We start from the raw sequence: 19085 nt of genomic DNA, 5'->3' as shown, positions 1-19085 counted from the left end.
CCATTATCCACATTAACTCCTAGTCCTGACTGGGTATGATCATACGTTTCTTTGCAAACAATAACAAACTTCTACCGCCCCAACTTGAGCTCGTATGTGCAGTAAGTATGTGTATGGCAATCATGACGGCACATAATTGGAACCTATGGCTAGTCTACGTGCATCTGTGGTTGCAATCAGTGTCAATACGGCCGCTTTATGCGTAGACAGCGCGGAGAAAATATAGGCAAAAGAATTCGCGCCTCGATGTTGGCATGCCTGACTGTCACTTCTATATATTCGCGGTGCGCAAAATACCCCGGGCGCAGGCAAAAAGGCTCCCAAGGGCAGGTGGCCTGGATCTGATAGATCACGGCCGCGTGCCAGCCGCGTGTTCTGCGTTCACATTCGTTCGCCCTGCTGTTTCGAAAGGGTCCAAAAGCAGCGCCTCGCTCGTGGCACGGTGCCCGAGCTCGGGAAGCGGACGCTGGCTTGACGTGGCCCGACGCGCCACCAACACACGCAGCCATGAGCGCCGCCGCTACCGACGCCGCCCCACGAAGCGCCGGGCACCTTCGCGTGGACGGGAATGCTTCGCAGGTTAGTCACCGGTGGCCAGCATTTCGCTTACTTGCATGGCGAACTCCATCGCAGAACTTTCACGAAGAGGTAGCACGCCGTTGTGTTCCGTGCAACAGAAGTTGTCCTTTCTGCATCGTCTCTCCTGAGATATATACTTATGTTTCTAAAATCGCGCGAGTGCAGGGATTGGGCGATAGCACTCTTCATCCAATGTAGGGTCACCCGCCGCGGTAGCCCAGTGGCTATGGCTACGGCTACCTCGAGTGGCTGTCGCTACTCGAGGTCGCGGGTTTGATCCCGGCCGCGGCGGCTGAACATGTACTTAGAAATGTACTTAGATATAGGTGCACGTTAAAGAACGTCATGTGGTCAAAGTAATCCGGAGTCCCCTACCTACTCTGTGCCTCATAATCGAATCTTGGTTTTGGCACGTAAAAGCTGAGAATTTAATTCAAAGAAGGGTCTATGGAGCCATCGCCGAAATACTGTGCACACCTCTTCTCCTTTTCTTCTTCTTTCTTTTTAACGAAACACGGACGAATGCAACGAAACCGTCGCGAGGCTGACATGTGTGAATGCTTTGAGCAAGGAAAGATGACTTTGAGTGAAGTTTTTGCTCTCATTAGTTAACACACATCGCTCCTGAAATCTAGGCTTTTTAATTTCTTAAAACTTTAGCCTGTTCGTTAGTCTTCACATTACAGGCAGCTGCTGTTTGAAGTCTTTCGCTTATGGGTTCAAAGGTCTTTTCTAAGCAATGCTGACTTGTGAGTTTTATGTGTTTTTCAGGCGTATTACGCTGAATTCAGCTTTTCTTGGGCTGTTCCCCACCGTATACTCAATGAAGAGCGGTGTTTCATTAAACTGCATGTGACATATTGGACACTTTCTCGTTGTGACATTGTCTATGTGAAGTAAACACAATGTTTTACCCTCACGATATGAGCTTACATGCACCGAGATTGTCTTACACTGAATAAGTACTGTGCACATCTATTTTCTAGACCACATAACGCTGTATCAATGAAAACATTCGTTGGATCGAGGTAATAAACAGGCGAAATGATTTGTTATCTGGGCGTGCATTCACAAAACTTCCCTTCACCACAAAACTTTCCCGACTGGACAGCTTGCGGGCGCCCACCACTCATGATAGTCATCGGCGTGATAGCTATAGGATCACCGCAGGGATGATCAATCTCGTATGGCACTCGCGTAGGATAAGTTTTGGGAAAACGGCCCTGGCTCCCTATTCACAAAATTTTTCTGAGGTAAGAATCTACTTATTAGCCGGCACCGGGGGGGGGGGGGGGTATCACTCGCGGACGGCACTTACGAAAGGGCAGTTTAAGTCAAAACTTTTTGTTCGTAAGAGCCGTTTCACATTGACCAGCTATAACTTCACTAAACATATGTGCTCTGTCACTATTCGCTGGTATTTGGGTATTTGTTCGCACATGACCACTACTAGCATGATACATTTTTTGTTAATAAAGGCTCAGGCCGTATTCCGAAAAAGCTATTGCGCTAGAATTGTATAGTAAGAAAAATTCCAGCCAATCGTAACGCTGGACATACTATTAGCGAAGGCGGCTGGCCAATGGTAAAGTTCACTTAAGAGCGGAAAGCTTTGTGAATTCGGCCCCAGAAGTTCTTTGAATGCGTGGACTCAGTCTTCTTGCGTCTTCACAACCATTCCTCGAGAAGACACAAGGATACTATATATATACTTCTCCCAAGCATGCTTCATTATGCTGTGTACTGCATGCCGTTGATTGTTCACAGCCCAATAGAATCCTATATAAAATCCAATAGAAAAGCGCTATCTGGTAGGTTAAGCGATTGCTGCAGAATTCTTTCTGTTCGCGCTATACGTACAGCCTCCCGCATTTTTAGATATATCGCGCGAGCGTCCATCACGCGTCATTTTAACGCCTTTAAGCGGCGATCATCAGCGAGACCGGCAGAAGTACTCTCAAGTGCACTAAGCACTCTCCTGTGCAAGAGTCGTCTAATGCGATGTTCCCTTCAGGACCTCGTACGACCATAATATGGTGTACTCGCGCGATATAGCTAAAAATGCGGGAGGCTGTACATTACTCCCATGAAAGCCCACGTGAATTTATTTGTTCATTGTATTCACGGCCAAGTTGAGAAAAGAGAAGCTGACCGAACGACGCTTGTGTTATGGTCGCCAGCCTCGGTACTCAAACCGCATTTTTCTTTTATTTTTTTTATTATTATTTTTTTTTTTTTGCTCCATAGCACCCAACCGCGAAGCCACTCAACACGCGTGGCCGTTGTCGTTATTTTGCGACGCTGGTCGCGGACTTTTCATGCTTCAAATAGTTAGGTTTGTTTACATTTCACGTTGTTTCTATTATCACGCTGTATCGTCCTTGGCATCGGGAGTGAAATGCGCGACGAATGTTGGCGAGCCTTTGGAGCATCCAATACAGCGTCGCCTTGTCTTCCAGAAACAAAACGAGCTCAGCTCGGAGAAGGCACTGGGGAATGACAAGTTTTCTCCGCTGTACCGCTGCGCGCGATCGAGATGCTCGGGAAGCTGGTGCTGGGACGGTCCGGCGACGGAGCCCGTGCAATGCCCACAATGTTCTGCTCTTAATTGCCTCGCCTGCCGGGCCATCCACGACGGCCTCTCGTGCGAACAGTACATCATACGCGTCGTAAAGGCCATGGACAGCGGAGCCTTGGAGGTAAGGGCTGCTCTGGATCTCCAATTGGGTGCAACATCATTGAAGCTGTGTCGTATCCTGTCAGGAGGAAAAGACGTTTACCCCTTTTGCAATGTTTCCATAAGTGCTCTGCTAGATGGTCATTAATGGGGGAGTTTACATTATAGGTGTGTATATATTGACCAGGCTATTATGAAGCACATTAGGCGTTTATGTCTGCCATAAATGTTTTCGTGTGGGAAATGGCAGCGTCTTCGTAACGAAGGACGTTCCAGCGTGCGACTACGCGAAGAAGAAAATCAACGATGAGTGTATGTCGACTGCCCGGGCATGTGGGCGAGCGACGTTCAACGAATTCCCTGAGCGAAGTCTTATGCGCACAGAGGAATAATGTACTGCGTGTGGTTGTGCGAGAGATAAGAGACTTTTCGATATAATGATAAGCTGGCTAGCTGGAAGGGAGGCCATGAATTTTACTAATTCCATAACATTCCTAAAACGTGCAGCTGCGAGATCAAGTCTCAGATGCACAATAACAAGTACATAAATATTTTATTACACTTGCTTAAAGACCATTCTGTAACACTTTACACCAAAGCCCACGCACACTTACTGCCGCCCTTTAAGCGTATACCTCCGCGCGGCCTCTTCTCAGTCGGCCGCCCTTTTGTTTGCACGCACAAAATAGACATACAGTCCGCATTCAAAGAATATCCCAAGTGCTCCTGCTCCGTTTTCTTGGTCGCCTTTCAAAGGTATCTTCGGCGCATGATACGTGCAACATCGTGAACAAGCGCCCCCTGGGGAAAATAGAATATGCCTGCCGCATTCCTGCGTGGCGCTAAATACGAAAAGGCGTCCACGCAGTCATGACGAGAAAAAAGAAAGCTTGCTTTCACAATCTTCGCAAAAAGAAACAAACACTCACGTGTGCTTTTAGTTATAGCAGCATGTTCGAAAGTTAATTTAAATGAAATTCTGGAATTCCACGTGCCAGAATCGCGATCTTATTATAAGACACACTGTAGTGGATGACTCCCGATTAATTTTGGTCACACGTGGTTCTATAACGTGCACCAAATGCATGGTACACGAGCGTTCTTGTATTTCGCTCCCATCGGAATGCGGCAGCCGCGCACGGGATTAAACCCACGTCCTCGGGCTCAGCAGCACAACGCCATAGCTACTGAGCTACCACGGCGGGTAACAGCATGCTAAGGTAAGAACACAAAAGTGAAAACGCTATACAGAACGTTGACTTTAACATGGTGCAGTAATCAGCACTTAGAACTGTGCAGCCTGAAAAAGCCATGTCATTTTTTTTCTCCCTTTCTCTGCTTCATTTCTTTGTTCCTTACACACGACTTTAGAAGGGCGTGGCCGCCTTTCGTTGTTTACAGCCGACGAAGATCAGGAGAAATCGGTGCTGTTCAGTCACTGATCTGTTCAGTCACCGAGCTGTTCAGTCACTCTTCAGCTTCGTTGGACAACACACGGTTTGGCATGTGGCAAGGCCGTCTTCGATGGTTAAGTGGTGTGTGAGCGTGGTTATTGGTGCTGAGTGCGACTCGGCCCGAACTTTATTCTTTGGGACAATGACACTCAGTCATGGAAAGGGGCGTGCATGGTAGGAAGCTTTATGGGATGCGGAAGGGGCCGCTGTCATCGCGTGCCTCGCCACCAGGCGCTGGGCGGCATGGCTCTAGTCCAAAACCAAGTTCGCTTCTCGAGAGTTGCTGAATTAACGCGGGAACTGTACCGACCAACAGTGACTCTTAAGCAATAAAAACAAAATGAAGGCATCAAAATCGATTTCTCGCTTTCTCTCAACGAAAACAGAGGTGTGGTTGTTTCACATTTTCGTCTCCGGCAAAAAAAAAAAAAAAAGAATATGAGACAATGCCACTCATTGTCATTACATCCCAATGCCAAATTTAGGTTTCCTTTCTTGGCAGAAGGGCGTCGGTAGACTGTAGTAATGCGGAGGCGATTGGAAAGAGGTGGGAGGTCAGACCGTGCTTTTAGTGACGTGACACTTATACGAATATGAGATTAGCATGAATCTTGCGGCGCGATTATTAGCTTCACCATTTAAAAAATAGACGCTGCAAAACTTTCAGTGTCTATATATCAAGCGCAAAGGGGGGGGGGGGGGGGGGGGATGAATATATGTGTCTAAATGGGCAAAACTCAGAAACACTCTTCTTATACTCACTGCGGTGTAAACATTTTGAGTACGCCACAAGAAGCAGAATCTTCAATAAATGCAAAGGTTTGCAGCGCTTGGGTTTGTTTGCAAGATGTCAAGATCTTGTTTGGTCTACTTCGAGCTGCAAAATGCTCAAGCTAACTACATGTCATAATATTGATTACATAGCATAATTACATACCATAGCAACGCATGGACATCCTGAGCCACAGGACGTCTCTGTTTCCTGCATAATACCCCGAGCTCACGACCGTCGCACAAGACTGCATTCAGAAAGCCAGCGCACCGCGCGGGCGCTCAGTCGGGGTATTTTTGGGCAGCGTGCCGAGTGACGGGAAACACCTAACTTTTGTTCTTCTGTTTAGTGTTTAAAAAATCTGGCAAGTGAGTGAATCGTTGCAAAACATACGCTAACTCTTTTTCCGTTCCTCATTGCTTATTTTCCTCCACCTGCAAGAGCATAGTAAGAATAGTTTATAAAACGGTTGAAAACAAGACGGGAAAGTGCTAATAATTTCAGGCTTGTGAAAGAACTACTTTTCGAGAATCGGGATGCTTGGCAAAGTGATTGCTAGGTGACAACACGCTTCTTAATAAAGTTTGTAATACCTTACTAGTAGTTGCATGTTTAATCTGCATAACACTTAGAGAAACTCTCCTTTAAACGCATCCACATCATTCGTCTAAAGCCAGCAAAACACTTCTAATTTTTCTTGACAAATGGTCTACGTATCTCATAGCTTGTTTCCTTCTTCGTTAATAACCTGTTGTGGGTGATTTCTGTCTTATTGTAATATTTTACTGCTTACAGTGCTTATGTTAACTGCTAATAGTGCAGAAGGTCCAGTCGGAAACCGTAGTTATAACAGCGGAGCTGTTTAAGCCTTGCCTGATCCCTTTCTTGATAGGTAACTTTCTACTTTTCTTGTGGAGAACCAAGGTAGCTGTGGAATATTTGTAGATATTTGCCAAGATATTCACGTATGCCTCCTGTACTCCTTCATTTCGCAGTGCCTCTATGACTGCCGGTATCTCTACTGAATCAAATGCTTTTTTATAATCAAGAAAGCTATATAGAGAGGTTGATTGTACTCCGCAGATTTCTCTATTACCTGATTGATGACATGGATATGATCCATCGTGATTATCCCTTCCTGAAGCCAGCCTGTTCTCTTGATTGGCTGAAGTCAAGTGTTGCCCTGATTCTATTGGAAATTATCTTGGTGAATATTTTATATAATACTGAAAGCAAGCTAATGGGTCTATAATTTTTCAATTTTTTAACGTCTCCCTAGTATAATGTTGGCGTTGTTCCAGTTCTGTGGTACTCTGGTCCAGCTCTCTGAAAGATAAGCAGGGTAATATCATCAGCAATTTCGATGACATAGTAAAAGCAGCGGAAGAATTCTATACTGACCTATACAGTACCCAGAGCAGCCAAGATACTTTTATTCAAAGTAGTGACGAACAGGATACAGAGGCTCCTTCTATAACTAACGATGAAGTTAGAAGGGCCTTGCAAGACATGACCAGGAGAAAAGCTGCCGGAGAAGATGGCATAACAGTCGATTTAATCAAAGATGGAGGAGATTTCATGCTTGAAAAGCTTGCGGCCCTTTATACGCATTGCCTCACGACTTCAAGTGGTAGTGCTTAGCCTAACCCAAATACATAGCCAATACCTTGCGATAGTCAATTGATAGCCAATCAATAGCTAATCGATAATCGACCAATAATCAATAAATTCCGGAAAATGCTGGGGATGACTTGGTAGTGCTTAGCCTATTCAAAAGCCAGGACTAGCTAGGTACCCATTAGCTCCGCTGTCTCTTTAGCATTGCGCCTCCAGTGCAAGCTACGCTAGTTTATATATATATGCGCGTTATTTTCTCATTCTCATCATTTTCTCATTCTTAATTTTTTTCCTTTTTTTTTCGTTTAGTCCTGAATAAAGACGTTTAATCTCTCACCCAGTTACTGTATATACTGTAAAGCGCCGTCCTAGCAACTGTTCTACTGAAAGAATTTTTCGAAAGAGCTTAGTTAAGTAGCGGTTGAAGCAAATGAAATGCAGTGGGACTATGGTTCGAGGAGGCCGAGCTAGGCAGCGGTTCTCTGCTTGCCTCGATCTGCGTCCGCAAGTGACAGGGCCCAATTCGTGTTTACCTCACCGAGCATAGCCTTCTTTCTCTCTATCTCCTCATTTCACGCTGTGCGGTGCATTTTCTGTGGGGGTCTTACGCCTGCGCGTTTCACGGGAATCCCCGTGTTGTTGAATGGTGTCCAAATCCGTGTCCCAGCCACGGTTTTCTCTGGATAACAGTAGCTCATCTCAAAGGCCATGCATTTGCTGACTGCACGCGCCGGAAGCAATTGCAGAGTCGGAAACACATAAATACATCATAGACGCCATGTATTGAACACCACCTATTACTGCTGGCTATTTGTGCTCTGAAAGCAAGGCCCGTAACATGGTAGGCGAGACCCATGACGATGCCTCTGCTGCCGAGGAGGGATCAACTCGGCGCCAGAGACGAAACGAAATTGTGATCAACGATGCAATACCCATACGAAGCACTGATTCACGATGACTGTGAACTGATTAATATCATTTTTTCCCAAGAACCCTCATACGAGGGGTCTACAAGCAAGCACTTGGCCTCCGGCATTACACCAGTACTGCACTCTTCAACCAACTAGGCGTTCACAACACCCTTGCCGAACTCATTGAAGCACAACAACGCTTTCAGCTTGAACGGCTCACCCTTACTGAAACGGGAAGCTTTATTCTATCCATGCTTGGATTCACTTACCATCAGCAACAGGGCCCCAAACAATCGATCCCGGCTGACATCCGTAGCTGGATCCACACAGACCCTATCCCTAGAAACATGCACCCTGAATATAACAGGGCCCGGCGCCAAGCTCGGGCTGGAGCTATCATTAAAGCCCTTGCTCATGTACCTGGCGTCACATTTGTTGATGCAGCCCAATATTCCCATGGCCCACGATTTGTGGCCGTCGCCACACACGATGGAGTCCTACACCACGCCTTCAGCGTCACTACCCCCACTGCCGAGATGGCTGAAGAAGTGGCCATCGCCCTGGCCACTCTAGATCCCACCTGTTACACCATCGTGTGTGACTCTCGCTCAGCCGTCACTAACTTCAGCAAAGGCCGTATTTCACCTCAAGCTCTTCGTATCCTCCGCCAGGCACCACACTCTAAAGGCAGCATGATCTCCCTGACATGGATCCCGGCCCATGCGGGCCCTGTCCACCCACACCTCCCCAACCTCAACGAGGTCACCCACTCCACTGCGCGAGGCCTAGTCAACCGCGCCGGAGACACTGGAGACGAGTTGGACACCAGGGACAATCTGACCACTTATAACGATCTCGTTAAGGCATTTTACCTCAGTCGCCGAACCTTCCCCCCACCTCACCCCAAGTTCAGCCGGGCGCAGGCTACCATCCTGCGTCTGCTACAAACAAAAAATGTCACAGTTTCGCCCTAAGGGCGAAGCAATGAATGCGATAGCAACACAGCAATGTCATACGAAGTAAGGTGAGCGGCTTTGGTAGCAATATGAATTGTAGTAAACATGAGCTGATTAAGTAAGCAGGTGTGCTGCGGCGTAAGTAGACCGACATGAAGAGAGACTCGATGACCACGAGAAGGCGCGTGTGAAACGGTGGTGTTGATGAGAAGCGCTTCCCGTGGGCAGCGCGTGCGAAGGAACACACCTGTAGCGCTGCACTGCCGATCCGGGCAGCATTGCATGTGTAGCGTGCGTTGGAAAATGTGGCCCGACTATTACTAACTGAATGAACAAGCGTGGTGTGAGCGCGCACAAACAAACATGAATAGATCACACTGAATGACTGCAGACAACGACCGTCAAAACTCTGGCAGCAAGCGGATACGCCGCAGCGGCGAAGGTACGTGCGGTCTATCGCTGCAACGGAAACTGAGCGGCGAATGCACGCGGCGCATAAAGGTCAGAACCTTGTGGAGATAAGAGACGGTGCGAGCGAGCGACGAGCGCGGTTGTTGGCAGAGTGGAAGTGCGCCCCCCCTAATTTACGGGGTGTTGCCTTCTGACACGCAGCGGGACGCACTCAGTCTCGATTGGGCTTTTGAATTTGACGATGAATATATATATAATTAGGTGCGATTTCCAAGATTTTTAAAAGATGGGCGTGCATCAAAATGTCACTGCCACTGAATTTGCCATTTAGACAACTGCCACCAAGGCACTAATAAAAAAGTTTATTAATACATTTTTGTTAATTACTCTTCTGAAGCTCACGCTATTAGCGACAAAGTATGTAAACCTCGTCTAGGAACTCGTCTGCAACAACGCCACGTTCGCTGCGCTCATTACTGTTTTTTTTTAAATAAAAAATCTATATAGTCTTCAAAGAACAGCCTGTATATTAGGCCTCTATTCAACCAACACGTGAGATGAAAATTATAAGCTTTCAAACAGCGTTTTGGTGCCGGTTGAGTCATTTGTTCTACTATAGCAATGCATAAATATCCTTAATTTACCCGCCGTACACATTAAACGACACTTCCACGACCTTGGTCAACCTCCGAGCTATTCCTTTTTATCTCTTTCTCTGTCTCTCCACGGTTATCACGAGTTGATAGGCGGCTCAGATAAACGATTTGTTTTCTTATTTCTCAAATGAAAAAAAAAAAGACACTTGAACCTAATGGTACTTAATTCACCTTAAAGCGTATTTAACGACAGTGTTTTATAAACGTAGTTAATCCACTTTAGTTTGCCCAATGTGATCAGGAATGTTACGTTATTTTTGTACGTGTTGGGAATAAATAACCACTGTTATATACTGTATAGTAGCGATCTTTTCTTCTTCTTAAGGATATCCTTTCCTGCCCTCTCCTTTATTCCCCACCTTGTGTTTCTTGTCTTCTGAACAGGATTCGAAAGAAAAAAAGAAGCGGCTTCAAGAACAGTTGGAGTTATACACCAAAGACATCGTCGTTAATTCATCGCCGTTGACGTGCCCTGTTTGCAAGTCTGATGTTGCAAAGGGAGATGGCATTTGCCTGAAGAGTTGCCACCATTCGGTGTGCAGGTCAGTATGGCTAGTGCACTCCCCGTGCATATGACCTCTCGAGAAAGAACAAAGTCAAAAACATACATAGAAATGGAGCGAGCCTTTCAATGTGCCAGAGGCTCTCTATAGCAGCATATTCTGATTTTATTTCAGGGGCCATTTATCTAGCGTTTTTGGAAACTGCCATTAATTCGTGCAAAGTTTGTTTGCAACCAGGCTCTAAAAATGTTGAGAGACTAACGTGCAGTTTTTTAATGACTATTAGTGATTTTGTGTTTAAAACTGATATTGTGTCCTTGATAGCTGTCTTTTTTGCACTTTGGTCAGTACAGGCGTGGTACCTAATTACACCGAAATAAATATTCCTGGTGTAACTATATGCGTCTTCGTTTGACTATTCAGTATTCGATTCGATAGTCGATACTTACTAATCGTATTTGATTCGTATTCGAAAAAGTTCATATTCGCCCTCCTCTACGAGCAATGCATTAAATGTCCGTGTTGGATAAGAGTGGGCTTTGCTAAACGCTGCACCCGAGGCTGGGTCACCCCAGAATGCTACTCTTAATTTCAAGAGGGCGCTTTCCAGCGTCGATTATCTTTCGCAATATCATATTGGGTTGTGAGATCCCACCTTGACAAAGGTCGTTCGAGGTACCAGCGCATTTATTTCATCTCTCTGTGTCCCCCAGGTTAAGGCGGCTGCATTGAAATTGACGGAGGAATGCATAAGCTCCTGTCCGTTGACAATTGTATGGCCGCTATAGAAACCCAGGAGGATTAATTTAATCCATACACTATATCGTTCCTCACAGTGCCACTGTAGCTTCAGGATGAAACCCACTCAAAAAAAAAAGAGAAAAAAGAAAGAAGAAAAATGCGCAGCTGTTTCGCGGAGCCATGCTGTGCCGGCAGCATCACCATGCTTTCATCAGCTCCTATGTGCCAGAGATATCTGGTTCTGATAATGAAACAAAGTCAGGGAGGGGCAGGCGTGCAAAATGGTGGAAGGAATGGAATCGACAAACATGTGGTATAGCCCGAGATGAAGTGTAGCTGCGAGTACAGTGACTCAGTCAACCAGAATAGGGATAGTGAGGTGTTGTTGTTGATTCACGGCGCTTTGTAGCTTGGCATGGAATGCTAGCATGCAAGCGCCATGCTTAATAGAATCAAAAATGCGATATCATTTGTTACATTAGTTTAGGAGTCATGGAAAAATACGAGACTGTACCGCAGCGCTTACATGCCTCAGTGTTTCGATTAGAGCACCTATCCCGAAGCTGCTAATTTCAACTTAGTAATCTCTATATTTTTCGAGTTAGTGCCCATTCATTCTCATTGGCTGCAGTAATTAAAGTCCATGTCGTACTGAAAAAAAAATCTTTTCTACAGACGACGATGCACCATCATTTCTTATACTTCGTTTTTTATACAGACAGTCTTGAAACCTCGTGAAGTAACATTTTTATGCACGCGTGCATATCTGCTCGTATGGAGATTTTCGGTGGACATTACAATAGAATAAAATGATACTTTGTTTCTGAAGCGCCATAAATTGAAAAAAAAAAAACGCTTTTCGCCATTAAAGCACAAGCAAACAAAGGAGAAATTATGTGGACGCAAAGTGCTGACTCTTGATTTTTCGCAACGTAGTTACGAGTGCTAGAGAACATAATTGTGGAAAGGAACGAAAAACAACTAGAGCAGAGATAAATGGAGCAGCACAGATATTTATTAACTTCGCCTGTCCACACAAGAGTTTAAACCACGCCAGAACGGAATGAGCACAGGCACAGGACGATCAGGTGGTGCCTATGAAGATGTGTCATTTTTGTGCCGACGTAACCTGAATTTCTTTTTGTTCCTGCAGGGCTTGCGTGGTTCAAGCCATAGAACGATCTGGAACCGTGGCGGTGAAATGCCCGTACTCTGAAAACAATACTGTTTGCGACATCGCTATTGAAGACACCGAAGTCCGAGCGGTACGTTATCGTCCAGGTTACGGCCTACTTTTGACAGGAGGTGATTCGACCTCAGAATACTGTCTTCCTCTTTGTATATTCTTAACGCATAAAGCACGTTCAATTTATTCCACCCGTTTTACTGCGCTAAGTTGTGAGCTAGAAATCGTGTGATTTTTTTACGTGTTGTTAGTCACATAAAATGCGACACCGAGAAAGAGATAGACAGAAAGAGAAAAAGAAGGAAAGACAAGGAGATTATATATATATATATATATATATATAGCAAGCAGCACCTGTTTTGACACCGTACACCGATGAAGAGAAAGTGGGAATAAAATGAAAAATGACGTTGAAAAAGAAAGCAATAACAAGTGAAGCGCACAATAGCGTTCACAACAGCGTTCAAAAGCAGTCGCTGAGCCCAGTCATCTTTAAAAAGTGCAGCAGGACTCTGGTGGGAGCCTGGCGTTCGAGTCCGTGGTCCCAATATTTTGTGTGAACGCTCTGTTGTCGAGTCGGCTTGATGTAGCACACAAATTCTGTCTTTTGTCATTAAAATTAAGGGCAGTAGATAAGCATATGTACTTCGGTCTCGTGGAAATTGCAGAGTTTGCACGAAGCGCAGTACACCATGCCGATGGACAGGGCCAGTTCATGTGCTTAGCATATTACGCTGGCAGTTACCAGCTGGCTCCTTCCTCTCTTTTACTTTCTCTCTGTTCGAATATTTTCGTGTTCCTAAAACAAATAATGAGAATAATAATAATAATAATAATAATAATAATAATAATAATAATAATAATAATAATAATAATAATAATAATAATAATAATAATAATAATAATAATACAGAGTCCCGTTAAGACAAACATGGTTAAGCCAAATTTTCGGATATGACGAACAATATGTGCACATTTGGTTGGTTCCCCGTATGCAAAAAAAAAAAGTAACACATTTAACAAGAACCGCTAAGCTGGGTTAAGCCGCATTTCTGCGGCCGCAATTGACGCCTGCTACTCGGCTCAGCGAGAGACCCGGATCGACAGACTTGGAGGAGGCGACCTATAGCTAGCTACACGAAAAGCTAATTGTGTTCGCGGCACGAACAGCTACGAGAGCGGTGGCGATGACATGGGAATCTGCAGAGATGACACCAACGAGAGAATAATTCAAGACGCCCCCGCAGGTGCAGGTTGATAATTATTGCCAGGATACTTCCCAGGAGCCGCAAGAACCAGCTGTGTTCGCTCATGATGCAACTTATACTGCACTGAAAACTTTGATACATTCTTTCGACAACATGGTTGTCCAGCATATGAGGTTTGGTGCCTTAATTAAGCCGTGTCACGCAAACAATCAACGATACTCAAGAAATGTGACCCTTGATAATATAAGTGCTTAGGAAAAACGCTGAAACTTTACCGCCTCTTCATTTATAGACCTGTGGCAACCAGTTAGAGGAAGAAGGCTGCGGTTTCACATTACCGGTTCTCCCAAGGGGACACACATCATTTGTCGTCGCAGCAGCTCCAAAGTGGTGGAGGTAGTGAGAGCGGAAGTCATCAACGTCCCATTTTCAAGCATATATCCTTAATTCTTACCAAATGAACTAGAGTCTCATCACTCTACCTCGCATTTATACATGCCCACTCTTTTCCGCCACCCAACGCGACCTCCTCCCCCATATCTATTTTCACCCTTTGTGACATGACAGGCAGTCGCATAGGAAAGAGAAGATTTCGTCAGGATGAGACTGCTTCTGTCTATAATGAAGCTCGCAGAGCATTGATCACCGCGCCGCAATCGTCTTTCGCTAACCGCTTGAATGTAATGCCGTGGTAGCTGGCTCAGGCGTCGTTTCCGAACGTCTTTGTTTTATCGTCTCGCCCTTGACCTCACGTGAGCTTCGACGAGGGTGACATGGTACGAGTGCGAGAGAACGCGTAGGATTGCCAGAGAACTCCACCGGGAGCGCACATGTTTAGCCAGAGCTAAGTGCAAGAGTGCGAAGCAGGGTGCATGGCTATCATCGAATGCATTCAAGCATGCAGCAAATGTGACGGGAAAAATTTTTTTGCATTATTTTTATTAGCACTTGCATCACTTGTTTTGAACTCTATAAGCGCAGCTGCGCACTGCACATATGAAAATTTCTATAGCGTGTTACATGTTAGTTCCAGTGGCCATATTCGCAAAGCTGCGTGAAAACTTCTCGCTCGCTTTCATGATTGGCCCACGAACCACTTCCTAGTTGAAAAATGTTTCGCGAATCAAGTAGACGCAGGCTCTTGTCACTCACGTTATCACTGTTCAGTTTAGGTATTATAGAAACTATATTATTTGCCGGTAATTTTTTTCAGCGACAGGCACTGACAAGATTCTCAAGCAGGCACGCGCTTGTGCTGGGTTCACGGGAATGTTCGGCGAGGGCTTTGCAATACAACCGCGAGATGGCGACACGATCCTGTGACCTTTGCAAATAGGGCGTTTTGAAACGTTTTGAAAGACGTGGTGCATGATGCAGCATGTTCTAGCGGCCCAGGTTCCTTTTTAATGATCGGGAGTATATTCTGCTAATTTCCTTTCAGTCAGCCCAGAGGTGTATTACAAATGCGGCAAATGTGAACAACTCCTGCCTTGCGAATATTCCTTCGAATTTCCCGCGCTTTTTTTTTAAAGCAGTGTGCAGTTTTTTTTTTTTTTTTTCTTGCAATGTGGTGGGATGGTTCTCGGGGTTTCCCACATTGCAACCGGTGAATTTGGCAGCTCGTGCTAAAATAAGAAATGACAATAAGTATACTATAATCTTGACATTGTTGTGCTTCACGGCAGGAACTCGGAAACTAATTATTTCATACGCCGGGTGTTTCTTTAGTTCCAGCCGATATTCTGAAAAATCGCATCCCCATTTGATCTGTTGAGGTAAACTAACTAATGAGGTGATATTCAACTCTATGAGAAATCGCAATCTCTAAGTAGTTAATTACGAATAATTCTCAAGTTACATTTTTACTTGCGCACATAAGGGCACATGTTGGTATTACGAAATTGAATCCGTGCTCAGCTGAAATTATGCTTGCTTAGCAGAAATACCAAGACTAGCACCAGTTTCAGGTTATCCGTGCTTAAAATGTGCTAACAAATACACTGGTGGTCCAGTTAAGCTTGTCTTATAACTGCTAATGGACGCCTTTTGGGAAACTTATCTTGCACGTTAGTTCATAGCTTTAATTGGATACCTGAACATTTTTATTTTTCATGTGGGTAATTGCCGCCTGTCCCAGGAATCCAGCAGAAATGGTGAAACAGCACCATCTGTCATAAACGATTCATTGAATGTATATGTTAGAAGTAATAATAATAATAATAATAATAATAATAATAATAATAATAATAATAATAATAATAATAATAATAATAATAATAATAATAATATATCAGCTAACGACGTCACATCAGCATGTAAATCGTGCTAGACCTAATGACATCTGGAGGAATTCGTCCGTATACAGGTATTGCATGATGCTCGGAGGACGGATGAAAAAGAGGGGGAGCACGGATGCGGAGAATACAGATGCCCAAACTAAAAGCATTTCTTATATTTATACAAGACGAAGGTGTGCAAGAGGACTAAAGTGCCTTGGCTTACGACATCGATCAGAGAGTTTCTTTTGCTCCCTTCCTCTTACGAATTTCCCGGGCCTTGGGGCCAAACAGCAAGTGATTTCAAGAAGCTTTGAATTATAAAACTTTGAAAGAAGCATTTTTTTTTTTTTTGTGTGTGTGTAAAACCGACTCACGTTGCAAAACACATTTTATGCTAAACGGAGTACAAGTGCTGGCGGTTTTAGAGTTGTATGGTCGCCTTCAGGATCTCTGAGTGCAGGCATCTTAGCAACGCTTTGGATTAAGTAAGGTTCGCCATGTTCGAGCGCGCAGTCCCACGACAAAACGCGCCAAGCACAGATGAAACAATATTCATTGATCTTAAAACTGCAGCGCACACCTTTGCCTTGTGTCCTGCGTTCCTTGTGTGTGCGCTGCAGTTTGAAGATGAATAGCTACCAACTCGCCCAACTTTCAGTACTTTTATAGTATTCACTGTTCATATTTTTAAAGAAGCTATGAATACTTAATTGCTCTACTTGCGTACATTATTTTTCTCAATATATAAATTCCCCCTCTTTCGCTCCTAGTAACCACAATATTTGTCAATACGTCCCCCCCCCCCCCCCCCCCCCCTGGAAATGTTCTGCGCACAGCGGCATGTAAGCTGTGCAACTCTTGTTTGTTGGCCTCTGAAGGCACTGCAAATCACTGTTGCATAAAAATTGAAGGCAAATCATGCACTTCACGGCCTTCATAATAAATGATGAAATCCTCACAGCGACTACTGATAAAGATTGTTAAAAAATAAGCGATTCAAGATAACATCATAATTTCTGTTGACTAAGGTTCATAACTCTGGTGGACGCTACAATTTCGCGATAACACAAATACGGTTAGTATAAGTAAAAACATTTCAGTAAATTGTCGATTATCGCAAAAAGCCTGATGAGCACAAACTCCCTATGAAGCTTGGTCAACAAAAAATTATCCTGTTGCCTAAAAACTCCTACATTTAATATTACCAAATTCAACGATTAAAAAAATCAGCAGGCTTAAGCGATTCACCTGGAGCAGAACTCATTTACTGCGACAGCAGGAGATGGTGCGCCGCCATCACAGCTCACGCCGCCATCTTCTGAAGAACGACGTTCTTTGCGATACGCACAACTCGTCCTCGTCCGCTACGGTATTGATTGTTGCGGCCTCCAAAATACGCACGCAGGCGTTACTCTCTCAGAGTCGGTGTGGGTCTCATCAACTTGCATAAAGTGGCACACGTGAATAATGCGCGATAGCGCGGGGGGTAATCGTGTCCGGGTTCCCAGGTTAACCTCCCCAGCTTCGCATCTCCATTTATCTCTCGCTCTCTGTCTTCCCAGTATAGGTTCACGTTGACGCATGAGGCATGAGATCGAATCGCGGTGGCGGTATAGTGGCCAAGGTTTTGGTTTATTCCCGCAAACGCTGATTTGGCTACCCTCCGTTTGTTTTGCCGATGTTCTAATACTTTATGTTTATAAAACCGTTTAATATCATGCCCTGTTTTTATTAGCCACACACTTGCACTGAATGGAGCAAAGTAACAGCTGCGCTGGCGACAGCTGTCTCAGAGCGCCTTTCCAAACGTGTTTCACACACCTATATCACTTGAGAAGCAGGGTCGAGTTCACAAAGATTTTCGCTCGTGAGTGTTCTTTGCCATTGCCGGTCGTCTTCATTAATAATATCTTCCGCACCAAGATTGGCTGAAATTAATTCTCGGCAACAATCCTAGCGTAGGAGCTTTTTGCGAATAAGGGGTCAGATGTTTGCCTCGGGGGTCTTTCGCTCGATCTAGACAACTAATATAGGTTTCGACATCTAAACACTTCTCTCTCGTCCCCTTATTTTATTTTACAGTTGCTGACAAAAGAGGAGTACGAGGACTACTTGCAGAAGGGCTTGCTGGAAGTGAAAGTATCCGCAAAGAACTTCTTTCACTGCAAAACTTCTGAGTGCCCCTGGTGGTGCTTCATAGAAGCGAGCGTGCCAGAAGTTGAGTGCAAGATGTGTGGCACCAAGAACTGTGTCAAGTGTGATGCCATTCACCTGGGCATGACATGCGCCGAGTATCAGGCTTGGCAGGCCAGCATGAAGCAGCTGGTTCCAGTGCGATGTGTCAACGACATGGACAATCTCATGGCTTTCATGCTGCACGTCGCTTACATGGCGTGTATCGTATACCTGCTAGTAAAGTGTATTTTCCCGTAACTCACATCACATGCTGGGTTCCCGCGTTACACTCGCACACACATTAAACCCTCGTGCACCCTGCTCCTTGCGCATGACCTGCATCTTTCCAACTCAAGTAAAAACATTAAAAGGTTTCCCATCCTCCTTACGCAGTGAATACGTCTGTCCTGCTCCTCTACTCGAAGTGCGCCAAACAATATCGCCTTCGATAATTTAGGGCTATAAGGGTGTCTAGTGATAACAGGCGCAGAGAAGAAAGAGAAAAGAGGCATGGGGAAGTAGCGAAGTCAACATTGCATAAGATATAAATCATTTTGCTCCCTTCCACTTTCTGGAGCCACAACTAGAAAACAATATGTTGTCAGGATTTAGGTACGAGCGCGCGTTGAATTTGACTCAAGTACCTCGACGCGACCACGTCTGTTTGAATGCAAACCGTTGGATTAATTCACATCCGCGACTCTCATACAAGATAGTAGAGGCTGCAGATGCTTAATTTTAAAGCGAATTTCTGAGTGAACCGTCGCGAACCTTGCTGACCGTGGCTTGTGCTACTTTGCTGAACAGCTCACACACAGGACTACACTTATATGACAAATCGGCTTACAGTAGCCCCATCTTTTTGAGGAACTTTTTGAGGAAAACGTTGTTTTATGCATTGAAGCACAAAGTTAACTGGAACGCCCATGCATTTCGTCGGACATTTTGAAAATTATTATC

At 44.9% G+C, this 19085-nt stretch overlaps 1 protein-coding gene across 2 annotated transcripts; it reads left to right on the top strand.

Moving 5' to 3' along the window:
* The first annotated feature begins 434 nt into the window (after nucleotides 1–434).
* On the top strand, nucleotides 435–18392 carry LOC119464259 (ranBP-type and C3HC4-type zinc finger-containing protein 1). 2 transcript variants are annotated; one of them, XM_037725172.2, is made up of 5 exons: nucleotides 435–579; nucleotides 3039–3278; nucleotides 10418–10575; nucleotides 12431–12542; nucleotides 18033–18392. In XM_037725172.2, the coding sequence occupies exons 1-5, from the start codon at nucleotides 508–510 to the stop codon at nucleotides 18381–18383; spliced, it is 933 nt and encodes a 310-aa protein (XP_037581100.1). In that variant the 5' UTR covers nucleotides 435–507; the 3' UTR covers nucleotides 18384–18392. The 2 variants fall into 2 exon arrangements, with proteins under 2 accessions (XP_037581100.1, XP_049524592.1); XM_049668635.1 differs by lacking the exon at nucleotides 435–579 and adding an exon at nucleotides 1644–1832.
* Nucleotides 18393–19085: the final 693 nt, after the last annotated feature.

Source organism: Dermacentor silvarum, chromosome 1 (genome assembly GCF_013339745.2).
Source record: "Dermacentor silvarum isolate Dsil-2018 chromosome 1, BIME_Dsil_1.4, whole genome shotgun sequence".
NCBI classification, from domain to species: domain Eukaryota; kingdom Metazoa; phylum Arthropoda; class Arachnida; order Ixodida; family Ixodidae; genus Dermacentor; species Dermacentor silvarum.
The sequence above is the reverse complement of the archived record's forward strand: the minus strand, read 5'-3'. Positions and strand labels throughout refer to the sequence as shown.

Excerpts from the sequence above, each read along its gene's own strand:
- LOC119464259 (XM_049668635.1), top strand. The coding sequence starts at position 1,752 with ATGATCAATCTCGTATGGCACTCGCGTAGGATAAGTTTTGGGAAAACG. Across the intron at positions 1,833-3,038 it reads ATTCACAAAATTTTTCTGAG|AAACAAAACGAGCTCAGCTC; the intron begins GTAAGAATCTAC and ends CTTGTCTTCCAG. Across the intron at positions 10,576-12,430 it reads TGCCACCATTCGGTGTGCAG|GGCTTGCGTGGTTCAAGCCA; the intron begins GTCAGTATGGCT and ends TTGTTCCTGCAG.